This window comes from Mustela erminea, chromosome X, assembly GCF_009829155.1.
Source record: "Mustela erminea isolate mMusErm1 chromosome X, mMusErm1.Pri, whole genome shotgun sequence".
In the NCBI taxonomy this organism is placed as follows: Eukaryota; Metazoa; Chordata; class Mammalia; order Carnivora; family Mustelidae; genus Mustela; species Mustela erminea.
Window position 1 is genome coordinate 43,478,682 of NC_045635.1, and position 19,766 is coordinate 43,498,447.

At 37.7% G+C, this 19,766-nt stretch overlaps 1 protein-coding gene and 1 pseudogene across 3 annotated transcripts in view; one reads left to right on the forward strand and one right to left on the reverse strand.

Moving 5' to 3' along the window:
* Positions 1-19,766, forward strand: part of CCNB3 (cyclin B3) — a 66,459-nt gene that overhangs the window by 38,104 nt on the left and 8,589 nt on the right. For all 3 annotated transcript variants that reach the window (XM_032331359.1, XM_032331358.1, XM_032331360.1), the window contains exon 8: positions 19,413-19,550. In XM_032331359.1, coding sequence (XP_032187250.1) covers positions 19,413-19,550 — 138 coding nt within the window. The remainder of the gene's footprint in view (positions 1-19,412; positions 19,551-19,766) is intronic.
* LOC116583295 lies at positions 7,125-16,190 on the reverse strand (annotated as a pseudogene).

Genomic DNA, 19,766 nt, shown 5'->3' on the forward strand with positions numbered 1-19,766 from the left:
TGAGAATTTGATTGGAATTGAGTTACATCTTGTGCAGAAAATAGTTAATAGGCCAAATACTGCTATCCTTAGAAAGTCCTATTTATGGGGTGCCTGGATGGCTCAGTGGGTTAAGCCTCTGCCTTTGGCTCATGTCATGATCCCAGGGTCCTGGGATCGAGCCCCGCATCAGGCTCTCTGCTCAGCGAGGAGCCTGCTTCCCCGCCTTTCTCTGCCTGCCTCTCTGCCTACTTGTGACCTCTGTCTGTCAAATAAATAAATAAAATCTTTAAAAAAAAGTCCTATTTGCAAAGTTCACCTTTGTCTGGGCATCTGAGAAGTTGTCTGGTAAACATTTCCCTACACTTCTTTAAAACCGTCCCTTAATGCTAACTGTGCCTAAACTCTTTGTATAAACAATGTGGTTTATTCTGAACTCTTGCTTTCCTTTTGTGAGTCTGAAAGTTTGGTACATGCAAGGCAGAGAGTGTTTACATGACCAGCTCCCGATAAAATCTTAGGCACTGAGTTTCCCTGGTAGATGGCACTTCATGTGTATTGTCACATTTCATTCCTGGAGGAATTAAGTACATCCTGAGCAGCTGACTCAATTGGGGTAAGACTCTTGAAAGCTTGTGTCTGGTTTTTGGCAAGTTTTGCTGATGTTCTCATTTACTTGATTTTTGCTTTCTATCTTTTGTTATAATAAATCATAGCCATGAGTATGACTATATGCTGAGTCCTGTGACTAGGAATTGCTTTACCTTGGGGTGGTCTTGGGGACCATTAACACACACTTATAGGTGAATTTGAAAAGAATTAACATTTTTCCATGTTGAAACTTCCATACCAATGAATGTGGTATGTCCTTCATTTATTTTGGCTTTCTTTGATTTCTGTCTTTTTATTTTTAATTTATTTAAAATTTTTAAAGATTTTATTTATTTATTCATTTGTCAGAGAGAGAGAGAGAGCACGCACAAGCAGGCAGAGTCGGAGAGAGAAGCAGGCTCCCTGTGGAGCAAGGAACCTGGGATCATGGCCTGAGCCGAAGGCAGCTGCTTAACCAACTGAGCCACCCAGGCGTCCCAATTTCTGTCTTTTTACCATGTAGATCCTGTACATGTTTTGCTCGATATCTACCAAAATATTTTATTTTCTTGGACCTACTGTAAATGATATTTTTTTAGTTTAAATTCAGTTAGTCAACATATAAGTACATCATTAGTTTCAGATGTAGTATTGTAAATGATATTTTTAAAAGTGTAGTTTTCCATTTGTATATTACTGTATGAAATACTTATATTTATGTATTGACTTATTAATTCTTAGGAGTGCTTTTGTTTTTATAGGTTTCTTGAGATTAGCTACATAGACAAATATGCCATTTGCAATGGGGACAGTGTTATTTCTTTCTTTCCAATATGCATGGTTTTAATTTCATTTTTGTGTTTCATTGCACTGCGTAGGACTTCTTTTATGATGTTGAATAGCAACAGTGAGAGTAGACCACCTTGCCCTGTTCCTGATCTTAGGAAGAAAGCTCTTAGTCTTTCAAAATTCGTATGATCTTAACTATTGTTTTTGTAGACACCCTAGATCAGGTTGAGAAATTTACTATCCATTCCATGTTTATCATGAATGGATGTTGAATTTTGTCAAATGCTTTTTTCCTCCCACATCTGTTGATACAATCTTATTTGTTTTAGACTATTAATAGGACAGATTACATGGATTGATATTCAAATATTGAAGTAGCCCCATTTTTGGGATAAACCCCACTTGGTCCTGGTGTATTATTCTTTTTATGTATTGTTGGATTTTATTTGCTAGTATTTTGTTGAGGATTTTTGTATTTGTGTTTATGATGGATGTTTCTCTGTAGTATTTTTTTTCTTTTTCTTAAGATTTTATTTTATTTTTTTGACAGACAGAGATCATTAGGCAGAATGGCGGGGGGGGGGGGCAGGCTCCCTGCTGAGCAGAGAGCCCGATGCGAGGCTTGATCCCAGGACTCTGAGATCATGACCTGAGTCGAAGGCAGAGGCTTTAACCCACTGAGCCACCCAGGTGCCCCTGTACTATTTTTTTGTACTGTCTTTGGTTTTGTTATGAGAATGGTACTCACTTTAAAAAATAATTTGAGAGTATCCCTCTCTTCTATTTTCTGGAAGAGATGCGTGGAATTAATGTTATTTATTCTTTAAATGTTCTGTAGAATTCACGAGTGAAGTTATTTGGGCCTGAAGTTTCTTTTTCCTGAAGAATTTTAACTAAGAATATAATTTCTTTAATGGTTATTATAAGATATTCAAGTTACCTATTTCGTTTCAGGTGACTTTTGATTTGTGGTTTGTGGTTTTCAAAGAAATGGTCTACTTCATCTAAGTCTAATTTATGTGCATAGAGTTCTTCCTGTATTCCCCACTTTCATTCCTGATATTTGGTATTTGTGTCTTCTTTTTGTTTATCAATCTTGCTAGAATTTTCTCAATTTTCTTGATCTTCTCAAAGAACCAGGTTTTCATTTCATTCATTTTCTTACTGTTTTTTTTTTTTTTTTGTTTTTAGTTTTATTGGTATCTGCTCCAATTTTTTATGGTTTCCTTTTGCTTTGGGTTTAATTTGTTCTTCTTCTAGTTTTTAAAAAAAAAATTTATTTTTTAAATTTCTTTTCAATATACCAGAATTCATTGTTTATGCACCACACCCGGTGCTCCATGCAATACGAGCCCTCCATAATACGCACCACCAGGCTCACCCACCTTCCCACATCCCCGTCCCTTCAATACCCTCAGATTGTTTTTCAGAGTCCATAGTCTCTCATGGTTCATCTCCCCCTCCAGTTTCCCTCAACTCCCTTCTCCTCTCCATCTCCCCATGTTCTCCATGTTATTTCTTATGCTCCACAAATAAGTGAAACCATATGATAGTTGACTCTCTCTGCTTGACTTATTTCACTCAGCTTAAGGTGGATGCTTAGGTTATTGATTTAAGACCTTTCTTTTCTTTAATAGAAGCATTTAATGCTATACATTTCTCCCTAAGCATTGCTTTAGCTGCAAGCCACAAATTTTGGGAGACATCCTCTTTGATCCCTGGACTGTTAAGTTTGTCATTTGCTATCCAAGTGTTTGGAGTTTTTGCTATTATTTTTCTGTTATCGATGTCTAGTTTAATTCTATTGTGGTCAAAGAAAACACTATGATTTTGATTCTTTAAAAAGTTTAAAGGGTTATCACTCAGGATATGGTCTGTCTTGGTGAATTTTCCAGGTGCACTTGAGAAAATATGTGTTTCGTTGCTGTGGGATGGAGTGTTGTATAAATGTCAGTTGGATCCAGTTGGTTAATGTCAGTTTCTTCATTACCCTTGCTGTTTATCTGTGTACTAATTCCATTGCTGAGAAGAGTACTGAAATTTTCAATTATAATTGTGAATTTACATATTTTTTCAGTCTTGTCATTGTTTGCTTTATGTATTTTGAGGAACATACACATTGAAGATTAGTTATATCCTTTTTATAGTGTTTTTATGACTTGCTTTTTTTCTCATGTAACAATGTTCATGTAATTGTGAGATCTTTCCAGTTAAAATAACGTATTTCTATATCATTTATGTTGACTACATAGTATTCTGTTCTTTAGCTGTCCTTATTTATCTAACCCCCTATTAATGGACACTTAGGCTATTTCTAAATTTTACTCTTAGAAATAACCCTATAGTGAACATACATATGCTTCCATTGTTCATGATTGTACTGTTGTTTTTCTGTATTAAATTACTAGGAATAGAAGTATTAGATCAATAGAATACACCTTTAGAATATTTGTACATATAGGCACTGTTCTTCTGAAATATGCCCATTGTACTTTACTGAAGAAAAATTATTTTCTCATAATCTTACCAAGATAGAGTGTTATATTTTTTGCCATTTGATAAATGAAAAACTTGAATGTGTTATTTTAAGTTGATATGTAGTGGCATTGGCATTTTAAGGAGTTAGGTCCATCAGTTTTTTTCTTTATGGTTTTAAGATTTGTTTCTTGCTTTGAAAAGTCTTATCCAGTCATATTTATTTAAATATTTCTCTTATTTTTTTCTAGAACATTCATAGTTTCATGTTCACATTTAAATCTTTGTCTAGAATTTATTTTGATTTTGGTGTCAACACTTATACACCTTCCCCCAGTGATTATCCAGTAATTCTAATACCATTTATTTGTTTTCTTTATCCACTGGCTTGAATTGATATATGTTTTTATTATTAAGTATAACTGATTTACAATGTTATATTAGTTTCAGATGTACAACATAATGATTCAGTAATTCTGTACATTACTCCATGCTCACCATAATAAGTCTAATTACCATCTGTTACCATACAGCATTATTATAATATTACTGACTGTATTCCCTATGCTGTACTTCTCATCTGTGTGACTTAATTATTTTATAACTGGAAGTTTGTCCCTCTTAATCTTTAATCATGTATACTTGGGTTTGTTTATGGTCTTTCCAATTTTATTCTTTAGTACATTTGTCTATTCTAATATCAGGAGTATGCTGTTTTTATTATCATGGTTTGTAACACATTTACTGCCTCTTCACTTATTTTACAAAATATTCATGGTTCTCACATGTTAATTCTTCCAGGTGAGCTGTAGAACAGTTTTGTCAGTTTTTCAAAAACAGCCTGTTGAGATTAATTCAAGGAGAATTCACAGATTGCACAAAATCAAGCTTTCCAAACCAGTTATATCTGTTTTGTTACCAGGTCTTCTTTTTAATTTTAAGTTTTAGAAGATTTTTTTCATATTGGTTTCACTGACTTGAAAGATTTTTTCTTGGGTATTGAGGAATTTTTTTTTTAATGTTATGAGTGTTATCCTTTTATCTTTAATTTTAAAATGTATTCATATATTGAGAAAGCAATTAATATATTTTCTGTACTTATTTTGTATTCATCTACTTTGCTGAACTAGTCATGGTTATTTAGTTGACTCTTGGATTTGATTGCTTATACTTTATTTAGAATTTTTGCTTCTGTACTCACAAATAAGATTCCTTTGTAAGTTTTTGGCGCTGTCTTTATTAAGTTGTGGTACTAGGACTGTTCTAGCCTAACATAATTCGAAAAATTTTTCTATTGTACTAAGTTTAACACAGGAATTATTTACCTTGGTGAATTGGCCCATGAATTTATGGATGCATCGTGCCATTCGTGTGTATCATTCTTAGATAACTTTATAACATTGATGATTATTGGCTTACTAAGGATTTATTATTCTTCTTGAGTCATTTTGTGGTTTATATTGTCTTTAAAAATCATCCATTTTGTAGGTTTTCAGTTATTGTCACAGACTGTATATGATATTCTTTTATAATTCTTTGTGATTATTTCTTTTTTCATTTAAAATGTGTGTGTTGTGTTAGCTTGCTTCCATGTGTTTGCATACATGTGCATGCTGTCTTCAATGTTCCTTGCAAAGGTTTCGTTCAGTTTTCTGGGCAAAGAACCAGCTCATGGATATATTCATATAACTTTTCCTTTTTAAAATATTTATTGACATCTGCTTTCATATTTGTTATTTTACTCTTAGTTTATTAAAGTTTATTTTGTTGTTTTCCCTAGTTTCTTAAAATGCATGCTTAGTCTAATTTAATTATTTATGACTTCATAATAAAAGCTTTAAAGTACATATTTTCTTCTAAGTAATATTTCTGAGTACATCTCATTAATTTTGATAGTGTTGTAGCTCTCTTGTTTTTTTCCTCAGTAATCTGTGTTTGCAATTTTTATTTCTTCATTTTGTTTTTTCTTTAAGAATAGTGCTTACCATTTTTTAAAAATGCTTTTCTTTACTTTGTTTGGTTTATCCTTTTGTTGCCAATTTCCAGATTTATCATACTGCATCTTGAGAATGTGACCTGAATGATAATTTCTATTTTTCTTAAGTTAATGAGATTTTCTTCATGGCTTCAAACATAATGGATTTTTATAAATGATTCACTGATGTTTGTAGAAAATAGGTATTCTCTATAGAATACAAAGATCATTCTATCAATTAATTTTTGACTTAATAATTATTATATAATTTATATGCTAATTTATTTTTCTGCTTAACTTATCAAAGTCTAAGATCAATGTGGTAACCATCCACAATCATTGTTTAGTTAATTTCTCCTGGCATTTCTTCACCCCCTCTATCTCACCTTAAACCCTCTGCCCCATACAATTTTTTAACTATAAATTAATATATGCTTATAATATGTGTGTATGTATTCATACAGATTTGTGTATATGTATATGAATAAAATCAACTATTTTCTTCTTATTCCTCAGAAGTAACAACTATAAATAATTTAGTGTGTGTATCCTTCCAGATCCTCTTATGGGTATATTATCACTTTTATTAAATTTTGACTATCCTTTCTTCAAAAATCCTAAATTTTATGAGTAATGCTTGAATGTACACACATATAGGCATATATACATATAAAAGTGCAGTTTTTTAATGAATGTGGGTTTTATGATATTTTGTTATATTAATAGGTCATGCTGTACACATTGCTCTGCATTTTGTGGTTTTAAGAATGTCTTAGTAGGGGCACCTGGGTGGCTCAGTTGGTTGAGCATCTGGTTCTCCCTCTGCCTGCTGCTCCCCCTACTTGTGCGCTCTCTCACTCTCTCTCTCTCTCTCAAATAAATAAATAAAATCTTTAAAAAAAAACAAGAATGTCTTAGTAATCTTTCCATATGATTATAGGTCTACCTTATTTTTTTAAAGTGTTGCATAATATTCTATTATATGGATATAGCCCATTATTTAATCAGCTTCTCTAGTGAAACTGTCCTTTTAATTGCCTCTCAAGTACAATGAGATAGTTCGCACACTTTTAGTTTATTTCTGCTTCTATTTTTAGTCAAGATAACTGAGATCTTTAGATCTGTATTATTACTATTTAATACACTACCTTCCCTACAATAATTGTTTTTGACATAGATATGTTTTCCTTAATTTTGTCCTGTATATCATGAGTCCTTTCAGTCTGAAGATTCAATCTTGCTTTGGCTCAGAGAAAATTTTTTTGAAAGATAACTTTGTATTACTTTCATGATCACAAAATTCAACAGCATACACTTAGCCCAGTTTAGAGGCCAGATCTTTAACCTTTGCTTTTTCCAACTTGGCAATGCAAACCACCAACTTTATTTTATTTTATTTTAAAGTTGTTATTTATTTTCAGCGTAACAGTATTCATTGTTTTTTGCACCACACCCAGTGCTTCATGCAATCCGTGCCCTCTCCAATACCCACTACCTGGTTCCCCAACCTCCCACTCCCCGCCCCTTCAAAACCCTCAGATTGTTTTTCAGAGTCCATCGTCTCTCATGGTTCACCTCCCCTTCCAATTTCCCTCAACTCCCTTCTCCTCTCCATTTCCCCTTGTCCTCCATGCTATTTGTTGTGCTCCACAAATAAGTGAAGCCATGTGATAATTGACTCTCTCTGCTTGGCTTATTTCACTTAGTATAATCTCTTCCAGTCCTGTCCATGTTGCTACAAAAGTTGGTATTCATCCTTTCTGATGGAGGCATAATACTCCATAGTATATATGGACCACATCTTCCTTATCCATTCGTCTGTTGAAGGGCATCTTGGTTCTTTCACAGTTTGGCGACTGTGGCAATTGCTGCTATAAACATTGGGGTACAGATGGCCCTTCTTTTCACTACATCTGTATCTTTGGGGTAAATACCCAGTAGTGCAATTGCAGGGTCATAGAAAAGGTCTATTTTTAATTTCTTTTTATCTTTTTAAATATTTTATTTATTCATTTGACAGAGCGAGAGAGATCACGAATAGGCAAAGAGACAGGCAGAGAGAGGGGGAAGCAGGCTCTCCGCTGAGTAGGACCCTGATGTGGAGCTCGATCCCAGGACCCTGGGACCATGACCTGAGCCGAAGGCAGAAGCTTTAACCCACTGAGCCACCCAGGCACCCTCTATTTTTAAATTCTTAAGGAATCTCCACACTGTTCTTCAAAGTGGCTGCACCAACTTGCATTCCCACCAACAGTGTAAGAGGGTTCCCCTTTATCCATATCCTCTCCAACACATGTTGTTTCCTGTCTTGCTAATTTTGGCCATTCTAACTGGTGTAAGGTAGTATCTCAATGTCGTTTTCTTTTTTTTTTAACATTTTAATGTTTTAATTTTTTATTTTTTATAAACATATATTTTTATCCCCAGGGGTACAGGTCTGTGAATCACCAGGTTTACACACTTCACAGCACTCACCAAAGCACATACCCTCCCCAATGTCCATAACCCCCCCCCCTTCTCCCAAACCCCCTCCCCCCAGCAACCCTCAGTTTGTTTTGTGAGATTAAGAGTCACTTATGGTTTGTCTCCCTCCCAATCCCATCTTGTTTCATTTATTCTTCTCCTACCCACTTAAGCCCCCATGTTGCATCACCACTTCCTCATATCAGGGAGATCATATGATAGTTGTCTTTCTCTGCTTGACTTATTTCGCTAAGCATGATACGCTCTAGTTCCATCCATGTTGTCACAAATGGCAAGATTTCATTTCTTTTGATGGCTGCATAGTATTCCATTGTGTATATATACCACATCTTCTTGATCCATTCATCTGTTGATGGACATCTAGGTTCTTTCCATAGTTTGGCTATTGTGGACATTGCTGCCATAAACATTCGGGTGTACGTGCCCCTTTGGATCACTACGTTTGTATCTTTAGGGTAAATACCCAATAGTGCAATTGCTGGGTCATAGGGCAGTTCTATTTTCAACATTTTGAGGAACCTCCATGCTGTTTTCCAGAGTGGCTGCACCAGCTTGCATTCCCACCAACAGTGTAGGAGGGTTCCCCTTTCTCCGCATCCTCGCCAGCATCTGTCATTTCCTGACTTGTTGATTTTAGCCATTCTGACTGGTGTGAGGTGATATCTCATTGTGGTTTTGATTTGTATTTCCCTGATGCCGAGTGATATGGAGCACTTTTTCATGTGTCTGTTGGCCATCTGGATGTCTTCTTTGCAGAAATGTCTGTTCATGTCCTCTGCCCATTTCTTGATTGGATTATTTGTTCTTTGAGTGTTGAGTTTGCTAAGTTCTTTATAGATTCTGGACACTAGTCCTTTATCTGATATGTCGTTTGCAAATGTCTTCTCCCATTCTGTCAGTTGTCTTTTGATTTTGTTAACTGTTTCCTTTGCTGTGCAAAAGCTTTTGATCTTGATGTAATCCCAATAGTTCATTTTTGCCCTTGCTTCCCTTGCCTTTGGCGTTGTTCCTAGGAAGATGTTGCTGTGGCTGAGGTCGAAGAGGTTGAGCCTGTGTTCTCCTCAAGGATTTTGATGGATTCCTTTCGCACATTGAGGTCCTTCATCCATTTGGAGTCTATTTTTGTGTGTGGTGTAAGGAAATGGTCCAGTTTCATTTTTCTGCATGTGGCTGTCCAATTTTCCCAGCACCATTTATTGAAGAGGCTGTCTTTTTTCCATTGGACATTCTTTCCTGCTTTGTCAAAGATTAGTTGACTGTAGAGTTGAGGGTCTATTTCTGGGCTCTCTATCCTGTTCCATTGATCTATGTGTCTGTTTTTGTGCCAGTACCATGCTGTCTTGATGATGACAGCTTTGTAATAGAGCTTGAAGTCTGGAATTGTGATGCCACCAACGTTGGCTTTCTTTTTCAATATCCCTTTGGCTATTCGAGGTCTTTTCTGGTTCCATATAAATTTTAGAACTATTTGTTCCATTTCTTTGAAAAAGATGGATGGTACTTTGATAGGAATTGCATTAAATGTGTAGATTGCTTTAGGTAGCATAGACATTTTCACAATATTTATTCTTCCAATCCAGGAGCATGGAACATTTTTCCATTTCTTTGTGTCTTCCTCAATTTCTTTCATGAGTACTTTATAGTTTTCTGAGTATAGATTCTGTGTCTCTTTGGTTAGGTTTATTCCTAGGTATCTTATGGTTTTGGGTGCAATTGTAAATGGGATTGACTCCTTAATTTCTCTTTCTTCTGTCTTGCTGTTGGTGTAGAGAAATGCAACTGATTTCTGTGCATTGATTTTATATCCTGACACTTTACTGAATTCCTGTATAAGTTCTAGCCGTTTAGGAGTGGAGTCTTTTGGGTTTTCCACATATAGTATCACATCATCTGCGAAGAGTGATAATTTGACTTCTTCTTTGCCGATTTGGATGCCTTTAATTTCCTTTTGTTGTCTGATTGCTGAGGCTAGGACCTCTAGTACTATGTTGAATAGCAGTGGTGATAATGGACATCCCTGCCGTGTTCCTGACCTTAGCGGAAAAGCTTTCAGTTTTTCTCCATTGAGAATGATATTTGCGGTGGGCTTTTCATAGATGGCTTTGATGATATTGAGGTATGTGCCCTCTATCCCTACACTTTGAAGAGTTTTGATCAGGAAGGGATGCTGTACTTTGTCAAATGCTTTTTCAGCATCTATTGAGAGTATCATATGGTTCTTGTTCTTTCTTTTATTGATGTGTTGTATCACATTGACTGATTTGCGGATGTTGAACCAACCTTGCAGCCCTGGAATAAATCCCACTTGGTCGTGGTGAATAATCCTTTTAATGTACTGTTGAATCCTATTGGCTAGTATTTTGTTGAGTATTTTTGCATCTGTGTTCATCAAGGATATTGTTCTATAGCTCTCTTTTTTGATGGGATCCTTGTCTGGTTTTGAGATCAAGGTGATGCTGGCCTCATAAAATGAGTTTGGAAATTTTCCTTCCATTTCTATTTTTTGGAACAGTTTCAGGAGAATAGGAATTAGTTCTTCTTTAAATGTTTGGTAGAATTCCCCCGGGAAGCCGTCTGGCCCTGGGCTTTTGTTTGTTTGGAGATTTTTAATGACTGTTTCAATCTCCTTACTGGTTATGGGTCTGTTCAGGCTTTCTATTTCTTCCTGGCTCAGTTGTGGTAGTTTATATGTTTCTAGGAATGCATCCATTTCTTCCAGATTGTCAAATTTATTGGCATAGAGTTGCTCATAGTATGTTCTTATAATAGTTTGTATTTCTTTGGTCTTAGTTGTGATCTCTCCTCTTTCGTTCATGATTTTATTTATTTGGGTCCTTTCTCTTTTCTTTTTGATAAGTCGGGCCAGGGGTTTATCAATTTTATTAATTCTTTCAAAGAACCAGCTCCTAGTTTCGTTGATTTGTTCTATTGTTTTTTGGTTTCTATTTCATTGATTTCTGCTCTGATCTTTATGATTTCTCTTCTCCTGCTGGGCTTAGGGTTTCTTTCTTGTTCTTTCTCCAGCTCCTTTAGGTGTAGGCTTAGGTTGTGTACCTGAGACCTTTCTTGTTTCTTGAGAAAGGCTTGTACCGCTATATATTTTCCTCTCAGGACTGCCTTTGTTGTGTCCCACAGATTTTGAACTGTTGTATTTTCATTATCATTTGTTTCCATGATTTTTTTCAATTCTTTAATTTCCCGGTTGACCCATTCATTCTTTAGAAGGATGCTGTTTAGTCTCCATGTATTTGGGTTCTTTCCAAACTTCCTTTTGTGGTTGAGTTCTAGCTTTAGAGCATTGTGGTCTGAAAATATGCAGGGAATGATCCCAATCTTTTGATACCGGTTGGGTCCTGATTTAGGACCGAGGATGTTATCTATTCTGGAGAATGTTCCATGTGCACTAGAGAAGAATGTGTATTCTGTTGCTTTGGGATGAAATGTTCTGAATATATCTGTGATGTCCATCTGGTCCAGTGTGTCGTTTAAGGCCTTTATTTCCTTGCTGATCTTTTGCTTGGATGATCTGTCCATTTCAGTGAGGGGAGTGTTAAAGTCCCCTACTATTATTGTATTATTGTTTATGTGTTTCTTTGATTTTGTTATTAATTGGTTTATATAGTTGGCTGCTCCCACGTTGGGGGCATAGATATTTAAAATTGTTAAATCTTCTTGTTGGACAGACCCTTTGAGTATGATATAGTGTCCTTCCTCATCTCTTATTATAGTCTTTGGCTTAAAATCTAATTGATCTGATCTAAGGATTGCCACTCCTGCTTTCTTCTGATGTCCATTAGCATGGTAAATTCTTTTCCACCCCCTCACTTTAAATCTGGAGGTGTCTTCAGGCTTAAAATGAGTTTCTTGGAGGCAACATATAGATGGGTTTTGTTTTTTTATCCATTCTGATACCCTGTGTCTTTTGACAGGGGCATTTAGCCCATTAACATTCAGGGTAACTATTGAGAGATATGAATTTAGTGCCATTGTATTGCCTGTAAGGTGACTGTTGCTGTATATGGTCTCTGTTCCTTTCTGATCTACCACTTGTAGGCTCTCTCTTTGCTTAGAGGACCCCTTTCAATATTTCCTGTAGAGCTGGTTTGGTATTTGCAAATTCTTTCAGTTTTTGTTTGTCCTGGAAGCTTTTAATCTCTCCTTCTATTTTCAATGATAGCCTAGCTGGATATAGTATTCTTGGCTGCATGTTTTTCTCGTTTAGTGCTCTGAAAATATCATGCCAGCTCTTTCTGGCCTGCCAGGTCTCTGTGGATAAGTCAGCTGCCAATCTAATATTTTTACCATTGTATGTTACAGACTTCTTTTCCCGGGCTGCTTTCAGGATTTTCTCTTTGTCACTGAGACTTGTAAATTTTACTATTAGGTGACGGGGTGTGGGCCTATTCTTATTGATTTTGAGGGGTGTTCTCTGAACCTCCTGCATTTTGATGCTCGTTCCGTTTGCCATATTGGGGAAATTCTCCCCAATAATTCTCTCCAGTATACCTTCTGCTCCCCTCTCTCTTTCTTCTTCTTCTGGAATCCCAATTATTCTAATGTTGTTTCGTCTTATGGTGTCACTTATCTCTCGAATTCTCCCCTCGTGGTCCAGTAGCTGTTTGTCCCTCTTTTGCTCAGCTTCTTTATTCTCTGTCATTTGGTCTTCTATATCACTAATTCTTTCTTCTGCCTCATTTATCCTAGCAGTGAGAGCCTCCATTTTTGATTGCACCTCATTAATAGCTTTTTTGATTTCAACTTGGTTAGATTTTAGTTCTTTTATTTCTCCAGAAAGGGCTTTTATATCTCTCGAGAGGGTTTCTCTAATATCTTCCATGCCTTTTTCGAGCCCGGCTAGAACCTTGAGAATTGTCATTCTGAACTCTAGATCTGACATATTACCAATGTCTGTATTGATTAGGTCCCTAGCCTTCGGTACTGCCTCTTGTTCTTTTTTTTGTGTTGAATTTTTCCTTCTTGTCATTTTGTCCAGATAAGAGTATATGAAGGAGCAAGTAAAATACTAAAAGGGTGGCAACAAGCCCAGGAAAATATGCTTTAACCAAATTAGAAGAGATCCCAAATTGTGAGGGGGGAGAAAGGGGATAAAAAGAAGTTCAAAAAGGAAGAAAAAAATAAGAAAAAAGAAAAAAAAAGAATTAAAAAAAATAAGAAAAATATAAAAAAGAAAAAATATATATATTAGATAAACTGGTTAAAAAACGTTAAAAAAGAAAAAGGTAAAAGTTAAAAAAAAATTTTACCAGAAGGCGAGAAAAAAAGCAAAAAATGAAAAAGAAAAAAATTAAATTAACTGCAAGACTAAAAAAAATCACAGGGAAAAAGCCATGAGTTCCGTGCTTTGCTTTCTCCTCCTCTGGAATTCTGCTGCTCTCCTTGGTATTGAAACCGCACTCCTTGGTAGGTGAACTTGGTATTGGCTGGATTTCTTGTTGATCTTCTGGGGGAGGGGCCTGTTGTAGTGATTCTCAAGTGTCTTTGCCCCAGGCGGAATTGCACCGCCCTTAGCAGGGGCCGGGGTGATTAATCCGCTCGGGTTTGCTTTCAGGAACTTTTGTTCCCTGAGCGCTTTCCGTAGAGTTCCGGAGGATGGGATTACATTGGCGGCCTCCTGGTCTCCGGCCCGGAGGAGCTGAGAGCCCAGGGCCCCACTCATCAGTGCGCCCTCAGAGAACAGCACCAGTTACTCCCGTCTGCCTGACCTCCAGCCTCGCTCTGAGCTCACCAAGCCTGCGACCGGTTCAAGGTTACACCAAGCTGTGAGCTTACTGTCGGCTCTGTCTCTGTAGCCGGCTTTCCCATTCCAATACCCGCAAGCTCTGCGACACTCAGACACCCCCGATCCTTCTGTGACCCTGTGGGACCTGAGGCCACGCTGACCCCGTGTGGGTTTCGCTCCGGTTTAGCCTCTGGAGCGATGTCCCTCAGCGGAACAGACTTTCAAAAGTCCTGATTTTGTGCGCCGTTGCTCCGCCGCTTGCCGGGAGCCGGCCCCTCCCCCCCCGGGGTCTATCTTCCCGTCGCTTTGGATTCACTTCTCCGCCGGTCCTACCTTTCAGAAAGTGGTTGTTTTTCTGTTTCCAGAATTGCTGTTCTTCTCTTCGATCTGCCGATGGATTTTCAGGTGTTTGCAATCTTTAGATAAGCTATCTAGCTGATCTCCGGCTAGCTGAAGTAGTCTCAGCCTGCTACTTCTCCGCCATCTTGACTCCTCCTCTCAATGTGGTTTTAATTTGAATCTCCCTGATGGCTAGTGATGATGAACATTTTTTCATGTGTCTGATAGCCATTTGTATGTCTTCGTTGGAGAAGTGTCTGTTCATATCTTCTGCCCATTTTTTGATATGATTGTCTGTTTTGTGTGTGTTGAGTTTGCGGGGTTTTTTATAGATCCTGGATATCAACCTTTTGTCTGTACTGTCATTTGCAAATATCTTCTCCCATTCCGTGGGTTGCCTCTTTGTTTTGTTGACTGTTTCCTTGGCTGTGCAGAAGCTTTTGATCTTGATGAAGTCCCAAAAGTTCATCTTTGCTTTTGTTTCCTTTGCCTTTGGAGACATATCTTGAAAGAAGTTGCTGTGGCTGATAATGAAGAGATTACTGCCTATGTTCTCCTCTAGGATTCTGATGGATTCCTGTCTCACGTTGAGGTCTTTTATCCATTTTGAGTTTATCTTTGTGTATGGTGTAAGAGAATGGTCAAGACCATTCCATGCTCTTGGATCAGAAGAATAAACATTGTTAAAATGTCTATACTTCCTAGAGCAATCTATACTTTTAATGCCATTCCAATAAAAATTCAACCGGTATTTTTCAAAGAGCTGGAGCAAATAATCCTAAAATTTGTATGGAATCAGAAGAGGCCCTGAATCGCTAAGGAAATATTGAAAAACAAAAATAAAACTGGGGGCATCACGTTACCTGATTTCAAGCTTTACTACAAAGCTGTGATCACCAAGACAGCATGGTACTGGCATAAAAACAGACACATAGACCAGTGGAACAGAGTAGAGAGCCCAGATATGGACCCTCAACTCTATGGGCAAATAATCTTTGACAAAACAGGAAAAAAGACAATCTCTTCAATAAATGGTGCTGGGAAAACTGGACAGCTATATGTAGAAGAATGAAACAAACCACCAACTTTAGATCCAAGACATTACCTCTCAAGTGACGGTGGATCGCATCCTACCTGTCGTTGTAATTGGTCCTAATAGCTTCCACCAGCTTAGCCAGAGCTGCTTTGTCTTCTGAGTTAGCCTGTGTGAAGGCGACAGTGGTGTAGGTCTTCCTGCAGACCAGACACCTCAGCCTGGCCTTCCCCTTGATAATGCAGTAGGGAACCCCCATCTTACGACACAGGGAAGGCATGAAGACAACCAGCTTAATGGGATCCACATCTTGTGCAATCACTACTAGCTGAACCTTCCTGTTTTCTACCAGGCGGTGATAGTATTAACCCCAACTAGAAGGACAGGCAGCTTCTTAGTGGGGACATCCTTTTTGCCAGTAGCTTTCTCTTCAGTCTGGGCCAACAATCCCTGCTTCTTTTTTTGCTTGGTCTCTGGTCCATATTTGTGGGCCAGCTTAAGCATTTTAGTAGCTCTTTGGTGGTTCAAGGCCTGGGTGAACTCCTTAATCACAGGAGGCACTTTTATACATTTATAGTGGATAGCCTTTTGCTGCTGCAGCCTGATGCAGCAGGCCATTTGACAAAGTGGGTGAGGTCCCTTTTGGGCTGGATGTCCTGTCCAATGCCAGAATTCTTGGACCTTTTCTAAAATGGGGGATTGACCACCACCTTGGCCTCCTGCTTCTTCACAATAGCAGGGGCTGGGGCTACCTTCTTCTCCCCAGCCTTCTTTCCTTTTGGCATCTTGGATGGCTAAAGGAGAGACTGGCTCAGAGAAATTTTTATTATTTATTTCTCTTCAGCCTCTTATCTCATTCCGAGTGTGCGTGTATGTGCATGTGTGTGTATATATCTCCAGAATCTGTTCTTGTGTCTCAGGTTTTCATTTATTATCTTCATCTCTCTCTTACCTCTCAGTTCTGGGAGAATTTTTTAAAGCCTTTTGAATTATTGATTTGACTTTTGTCATAACCGAATGTACTATTCACTTCCTCTAGTACATTTTTAATTAAGTAATTGCTTTCTCATCAGAAACCAGTCTTTCTGGATCTGTTCTCTTTTCATACAGTGACCTCTCAGATCTTGTTAAGAGTATACATTTTAAAATTTATTTCAGTTCTTTGAAGTGGAAAGGTTTCACAAGTAGACACTTGCTCTGGTTTCTCAGAACATTGCTTCTTGAAAAATTACTTGTTCTTTTTCATATAAATGGGTGATTTTCTCTATTTATTCATCTTTGCAGGAGATGGTTTTTGAGTTTTGGAATTTGAGATAAATTTTGTCAAACTTGTCTCCTCCTTTGAGACCAAGAGTACTCTTTATATTTTCTATAGTTATTTACTTATTTATTCCCTTTTGTTCCTTCTTACCCATCCCCAGGTAAGGAGCATAATCGTTTATGAAGAATTAGAAGGGTGTGCTAGCCAAGGGTGGTTGTGAGGGAGAAACCGTTGCTACAGTGTTGAAAGGCTTCTTTGTTTGTTGTAGCTTCTTAAATTATCTAGAGCACTACTACTTTTCTCTAACTGGAACAGTCAGTCTCCTCATTTGGAGCCTGATGCTGAGGTGACAGAAAACCATATCATGTGAAGAATAGTTAAAGGAAGTCAAGTTATTTGGTCTAGGATGGAAATTTATAGGAGACATGGTAACTGTCTTCAGTAGCTGAAGGGCTGTCACAAGAACAATTAGACTTGCTCTGTGTAGTCCCGAGTGGTAGAATTATGTTAGAAGAGTACTGTCCTACATTCAAAGAAGGAGGATTGCTATCACTGACGCTGCTGCTGATTCAAATATTTGTTGACTCCAAATTTCAGCCATTCATTCAGATATTGTCCATACTTTACATGTTAACCATTTCATAACAATGTGTTACATGGGTGGCCAAGTGCTTATGAGAGGTACTGGAAAGAGGCTATGTAGGCATTGGCTTTGTCATTTACTCACAGAGGTATCATCCTCAGAGAACTGCTACTTTTCATTCTTACTGTCTTTTTATTTTTTGGTAATTACTTGACCTCAGTTTCTTGATACTTAAAGTGGTAATCATTACCCTTAATCTTCATGAACTCTCTCCATGTCTTACGACATTCCTTTGGAAAATGTGGTAGGCAGAATAAAATGTTCATATCCTAATCCCCAGAATCTATGAATATGTTACTTTATGTGGCAAAGGGAAATTAAAATAGAATATGGAATTGTGATTGTAATCAGCCAAATTTAAGATACAGTGATTATCCTGTATTATCCAAATGGACTCAGTGTAATCACAAGGGTTCTTACGTGTGGAAGAGGGAGGCAGAGAGTAATGCAGTGTGAGAAAGACTGCTGGCCTTGAGGATGGAAGGGACCACAAACCAAGGAATATGGGCAGCTCACAGAAGTTAGAAGAAGGGTTTGGTTTTTTTTTACTAGAACCTCTAGAAAGAAACCCAGTCCTTTTAACACCTTGTTTTTTGTTTTTTTTTTTTTAGCCCAGTGAGTCCCATTTTGCACTTTTGACTTCGAGATTTGTGAGATAATTGAATTTATGTTGCTTTAAGTCACTAAGTGTGTGATACTTTTTTACATTGCAATAGGAAGCTGGTAAGGATGGATTTCTGAGAAGATCCAAGGCCATATCCCAGGAACAATAAGAACAGCTTCTTGGTATTTCTGTTACTCAGAAATGTAATGCATCTGAACTGAATGTAATGCTGAACTGATGTATTCAGCCATCTTCTGATAATCATCTAGTTCCCCAGTGCTTCTTATTGGCCGACTTTTTGGACATCTAGGCTTCAGTCAGTAAGAGTAGCCTACATAAAAGGAGGCCCAATGAAGTAAGGAAATTTTACTAGGATGGTGATTTCTACTCAGTATAAGGAAGAATTTTCCATTAAAACCATTCAAAGAGAGATCAGGCTATATTTGGAGGTCCTTTAGCAGAAACTGAACAGTTATTTGGTGAGACATTAAAGAGAAGATTCCTGCATTGGTTGAGATGTTGGATAAGTATAGATTTTATTGTTCTTGAATCTAAGAACCTAAGGGGTTGAGAGGAAGAAGCATCACTGAGGACTGGGAGGAGCCCTGTGTGTAGTGTAGATTGTGCCTACACAGGGTTACTAGGGAAGATAAAAGTGGGCGATGGAATCCAGCTCATACCATTTGTCAAGCTGTACGTTTTGGCTGTGGAGCTGCTCTGCCTTGAGGCAGAGGGACCGTTTGCTAATTCATATAAAGGTATCATTTACTTGATAAGATGTGTGCCTGCAGGGCTGCATTCTCCCAAAGATGTCACTTTTTTTCTCTAATTTGCTCAAAGATGCTGTGTGGGCTGGAACTAACACTGGGTCTAGAGTTCTAGGAGGTAATTTCTTGGAGTTGGTAAAGGTAAGGCAAGGACAGACAAGAGAAAAAAAAGGAAGGAGGATTATACTACTAATGCTTTAATCTCTTTCTGGCTTCTCCAATCGCTCAGCTCACTTCCAAATGGTGCTATTGGTACTTTCTTCCAATCCATATATTCTAATAACATATCTAATTAGGAAGAGGCATTACTGAATGAATAAACTAATAAATGAGTCTTTGTATTTTAGAGGTAAAAGAACATGATCTCTTTGGGGGAGTTCACTGTATAATGTAGTAGCAGATGGGGAAAGCAAGAATCTAAGTATCGGAGATCAAGGAGAGAGGGTGTGTTCATTCAAGGTGCTCCTAGAGAAGGCAGAGCATCTCTCTCTAATTTATAGGACTGGTCATCTACCTAAATGTGTAGGGATGGATAATGCTGGGGTCCTTAGAGGCACAGGAGGTCTAGCTAGGCACCTAGCTGAAGCACTTCCCACATTTGTAGCTGAGTCTCAGCTGGCCAGTTCTGGTAGTTCCACTGTCCTCAATGCCACAGACAAGATAGTTTAGATCTACTGGTTGTGACCTTGGGGTGGGGCCATATGGCAGATTCCTGTTTGTGTCTTCCTCCAGATGACCTTTGAGATGAGTCATGAGACCCTGTACTTGGCAGTGAAACTGGTGGATCACTACCTTATGGAGGTAGTATGCAAGAGGGACAAGCTACAGCTCCTTGGTTCCACGGCATTTCTGATTGCAGCCAAATTTGAGGTGAGCCTGAGTTCATAGAGCCTAGAGAAAAATAATCAAGTTTCTAGCCATGTCCGATATATATGTATGTATTTGTATACATAAATGGGAATATATGTAGGCATATGCGTATATATCATCTACATGTAGATACACCCACGTACACATATATGCATTTACATTTGCATATATGTGCACCTGTGTGTGTGTGTGTGTGTGTGTGTATAATTATATACA